Source organism: Solanum stenotomum, chromosome 9, assembly GCF_019186545.1.
Source record: "Solanum stenotomum isolate F172 chromosome 9, ASM1918654v1, whole genome shotgun sequence".
NCBI classification, from domain to species: Eukaryota; Viridiplantae; Streptophyta; class Magnoliopsida; order Solanales; family Solanaceae; genus Solanum; species Solanum stenotomum.
The window spans coordinates 14691187-14695794 of NC_064290.1; the positions used below are offsets into that span (position 1 = coordinate 14691187).

The window sequence follows — 4608 nt, forward strand, 5'->3', positions numbered from 1 at the left end:
AAATATACGGTGATAAATTATTTTTGAAAAAAAAAAATTAAAGGCCCCAATAGTCATTAATAAATAAAAGTTATTTGAATAAGTTAAAAAAACCCTTAAAAGGTGTAATAGATAATTACAAATTTATTCTCTCTCATTAATATTATTTCTCTCACCTATTAATTATATAAAAGGAACTACAATCAATATAATTAAATAATTAATATTATAAAAATATAAAAAGATTAATCATTTAATAAAGTAAATTTTAATTGATTTTTAAATAAAGTTAAATTTAATTGATATGTTATAACCCGTGATTAAACTGTTATAAGTAGAATTTTTTAAGAGTAGATTTAAAACTCGTAATATTGTCTCTTAAATGTGTATATGGTGTGATTTTTTCTTTTAGGAATTAGACTATACTAGAAAAAGAAGAAAAAAGAAGAGTAAGAGGAAACGGGTGGACGCATAAATCGGTAGGAAAAGCTAAAAAACGGGTGAAATTCCTAAGGATAGGAGAAAACAAAGGATGTGTATATAATCCCAAAGAGGAGTCTGATTTAATCATTTATCATGATATGGAAATTAATATGACCTATTATTCACAATCATTCTTCATTTTAATGGATTCTACAAAATCTATCAAACTCTCTAACAAAAGAAAAACAGACCCTTTTATCTTCTAGCCCAAAATTAACCTTCCACCACTCTTCATTTCAAAGCTCCTCTTAACCTTTGTTATCGTCAATAAAATATTGACGATGAAATTTCAGTTAATTGTCATTTACTGATCTCATCTTTTACAAAACCGATCTATGATGTTGATCTTATTCTATTCTTAGTACCTTCTTTTGACCTGTCCTTTCTGCAGGTAATTTAATCAACATCAAATCTTATACTTACCTATTTTTTTTTCTTATTTAATTTGTCTAATTTCTCTTTGCATTATTGTCGTGATTGTCTTTCATATGCATGTATGTAATCTCTGTTATTAGGGGCGGTTGCAAGTGTTATTATATAGTTTTAAAACAATACAAATGTATTATAGTACTAATTAATAAAATTTTGAATCCATCTTTGTTTATTACAGTGGCAATTAAAAAAGATATGTCAATATTTTGATTTGGGTATCACAAAGAAGATATGCAATGATCTGTTTTAATTTTTTTAATCTTTATTTGGGGTCAGCTTTCAGTCTGATAAATTACCCAAATTACAAAATTATACTCCTTCCGTTCCTTCTTAGTTATCATAGTTTTCTTTTTAAGAGTCAAACTATATGAATTTTGATTAATATTTTAAGATGTATTTTTTTATCATATTGATATAGAAAAAGTTGCAATTTTATAGTACTTTTCAGATAGTTTTTAAATATCTATTTTAAAATAGGGAATTGATGAAATTATCTAATCTAATTTAGCTTTGAAAATTAGTTAAATTGACTCTCGAAAAGGGCCATGAAGACTAAAAAGCAACGGAGGGAGTATGATCCAAGATTGAGCTAAGAATTAAAATTTCTAGTGTTTGAGGTGGCGTTTAATCAAACATCCATATTTGATGGATCCAATATTGAGTTATATAATAATTAAAATCCCTACTGCTTTTGTCTATTGAGCCGAAAGAGGGAGAATATTAGGGTGTCTTAAATAACAAATTAAATCAATAAGAAAAAATAATGTATATAGCTTTATGTCACCGCCACTATTTTATTTACTTTGTTTATTTCTATGGTTGTATTACAATCCATGATTGCTTGTAATGCTAATTTAATTTAATATATGTTCATGTCTTTGGATGTATATGTTATAAAAATAGTATTTTATTTGCTAAATTAATGATTGTATTAGCTGCTCATCATGTGATTTGCAAAATGCTTATGATTCTAGTAAAGTCATACCCCATTTTGGATTTCACATGCACTAAAATTATTAAAGCTAAAAAAAACCAAACTTAGCTCAGTGGATCTCTCTTTAATATATTAATTACCTCTTGAGTATGATATCATTCTATATAATAAAATAAAATTGCAGAGGAACAAGATCTGATGAGTCATATTTTTCGATCGATCATAATTTGGTAATACATATTGTTAGTGTCATCAATCTTGTTGCAAAAGATGGATGAACATGGAGGAGGAAGCAAGGTGACAGGTATAAGGCAAATTGTGAGACTTAAAGAGTTGTTACATAAATGGCAAAATGTGACACTTAGTCCTAAAGGTACTCTTCAATCATCAAATATTGATAGTAATAATGGCAATTTTCATGGAGGTATATCTCCAGCTATTACAAAGAGGCTAAAGAACTCCATTAATGTGTGTTGTGATTCGGACGACGAGAGTTGCCAGAGTCCAGAGCCACCCCATGGTGTTCCTAAAGGTTATTTAGGAGTTTATGTTGGACCGGAGCTTCGTAGGTTTATAATTCCTACAACTTACCTTAGTGATCCTTTGTTCAAAGTGTTGTTGGAAAAAGTTGAAGAAGAATTTGGATTTGATCATACTGGTGGACTTACTATTCCTTGTGAGATTGAGACTTTTAAGTACTTGTTGCAATGCATGGAGAGTCATCAAAGAGGTCATGGTGTTGATCCTCAACATGATTCTTGTGAGTCTAATTTTCCCTACTCCTTTTAATCTTTTTTTTACATGAATTGGTGATTACAGTAGAGGTGGATCTAGAATTTAAAGTTTGATGATGTTGAATTCATTGTACTTTGAAATTTTTGTGTTTTTCACATATATATATCTCACATCTGTGTTTCGTGTTGAAAATACCGGATTCAGTTGAATTCATAGAACATTGGCTCCATTCATATATAGAATAAGTACTTGCAATATGTCATGTTGAATTTTTTTCTTGAAGAGTTTTTGGCGTGATTCATTTTATTATGTGGTTTAATTGGAAATCATTTGATGGTTTTGGATGCAGCTGGATCTTCATTGGCGATTAAGGGGTGATCAACTACAATGGTCTTAGTGGTGGTTGAATCTTTAGGGATGTTTTTTTTTCCTTAATTCTTCTGGTGTTAATTAATTAAGTTAAGATGATCTTCATGTAATGTAGATTTCATAATTCTTTTTTTTCTCTCTCTTTTACTTCTACCTTTGTATTCAAAGTTAGAAGTAACAAGGTTAGATATTTTTAACAAGGTTCATTGGCAAGAGAAACAACAAAAACCTTTGACCATTTGTTGGAAATAACCTACAATATTTTAGTGGTTATTGACCCTTGCATTTTTAGGCAAGTCTATTTACATCTTTTTGGCTTGTATCTTCTTATTTTGTTTCATATTTTTGTGCTATCATGAATCTTTCTCTTTTCTTTTGAGTTAAGGGTCAATCGAAAACAAACTCTATACCCTACAAAAGATAGGAATTAATATATGCATACATTCTACCCTTTCAGACGTAAATCACAGGGGCGAACCCATATAGACGATTTTGGATGCTCGAACACCTATTAATCCCGACGAAAATTTTGTATATATATATATATCAAAAATACTAGAAAATGGGATATAAAGAACTCGCGAGCACTATTGAACAAAACGTCTTGTATGTACTTTGGTTCAGGAGTAGAATTTTGAGGTCATTGAGGCCTCTAGTTGAGGGTTTGAACCACCTGTAATAGCATATATTTTTGTTGAAAAAGCTAACTCAAATTTTTTCATTGTTTTTCTTATTTCTTCTTTTTATACATTTTCACCGTTGACTTTTGGTTAATTTTTTTTTTTTTTTAATTTTTCTATTTTTTGTATTTCATTTACTAATTAAATTATAAAAATATTAGTAAGCTTTTTTTTTTTTGGCTAGCAACTTTAAGTGAAAGGATTTGAGCATCCACGATCATCAAATCCTGGATCCGCCACTAATGAATTCCACTGGATATGTTATTATTGTTATTTGGTGTTTACTACTCCTGTCGATTCAATTAGTATAACTCTTATATTTATTACTCGATGGTCGATTTGAAATATTTGGAAGAGAATATAATCTTGGTAACATGCTTATGTTTCCAAGGTCTCTAGCATGGTATCTTTGTTGAAGATTTAATAGAATACTTTAACTGATGAAGTAGTTTGTTTATGTTACTTCACAGAAGCTGGGTTCTCCCTGCCTTTAATTTGACAATGCTGCTAAATTAACATGCCACAACTAAGCAAATTACTAGCAATATTGGAGGTAAGACAGTTTAGGATAGTACAGAATACTATGTAGTTACGGGTAAAATTAGCCCATGAAAATATGAGTCACACAATTTATCTATGTTTGGGTGTAGGGATATCAACTGGGCATCTCTTCTTCTTTTTTTTGTTGAGAAAATACCCGATCGATCAAAATATTTAGGAAAAATTGTATGAAATAGAAAACTATTAAGAGCCCGTTTGGATTGACTTAAAAAAAGTAACTTTTAAAAAGTAACTTTTTAAAGTGCTGGAACTTATTTTTAAAATAAGTAGTTATGTGTTTGGATAAAAGTGCTGCAGTTGAAAAAAAAGTTGTTGATGTGTTTGGCAAATAAGTGCTGGTAAACACTTTTTTTAATCAAAATGTCTGAAATACCCTTTAAGCTGTTAACATGATAAAAAGTTGATTAATTTAAGGTTTTTATACTTAAAAAAAAA

The 4608-nt window shown here is 29.3% G+C and overlaps 1 protein-coding gene across 2 annotated transcripts; it reads left to right on the forward strand.

The window, feature by feature from the left end:
* The first annotated feature begins 533 nt into the window (after positions 1-533).
* Positions 534-3205, forward strand: LOC125876408 (auxin-responsive protein SAUR72-like). Of its 2 annotated transcripts, XM_049557592.1 has the most exons (3): positions 534-853; positions 2013-2588; positions 2913-3205. In XM_049557592.1, exons 2-3 carry the CDS (start codon positions 2099-2101, stop codon positions 2939-2941), a joined length of 519 nt encoding a protein of 172 aa, XP_049413549.1. In that variant the 5' UTR covers positions 534-853; positions 2013-2098; the 3' UTR covers positions 2942-3205. The 2 variants fall into 2 exon arrangements, with proteins under 2 accessions (XP_049413549.1, XP_049413550.1); XM_049557593.1 differs by lacking the exon at positions 534-853 and having other exon boundaries at positions 1699-2588.
* The last annotated feature ends 1403 nt before the right edge of the window (positions 3206-4608 follow it).

Coding starts and splice junctions, on each gene's coding strand:
- LOC125876408 (XM_049557592.1), top strand. CDS start 2,099: ATGGATGAACATGGAGGAGGAAGCAAGGTGACAGGTATAAGGCAAATT. Junction 2,589..2,912: donor TGATCCTCAACATGATTCTT/GTGAGTCTAATT, acceptor TTTTGGATGCAG/CTGGATCTTCATTGGCGATT.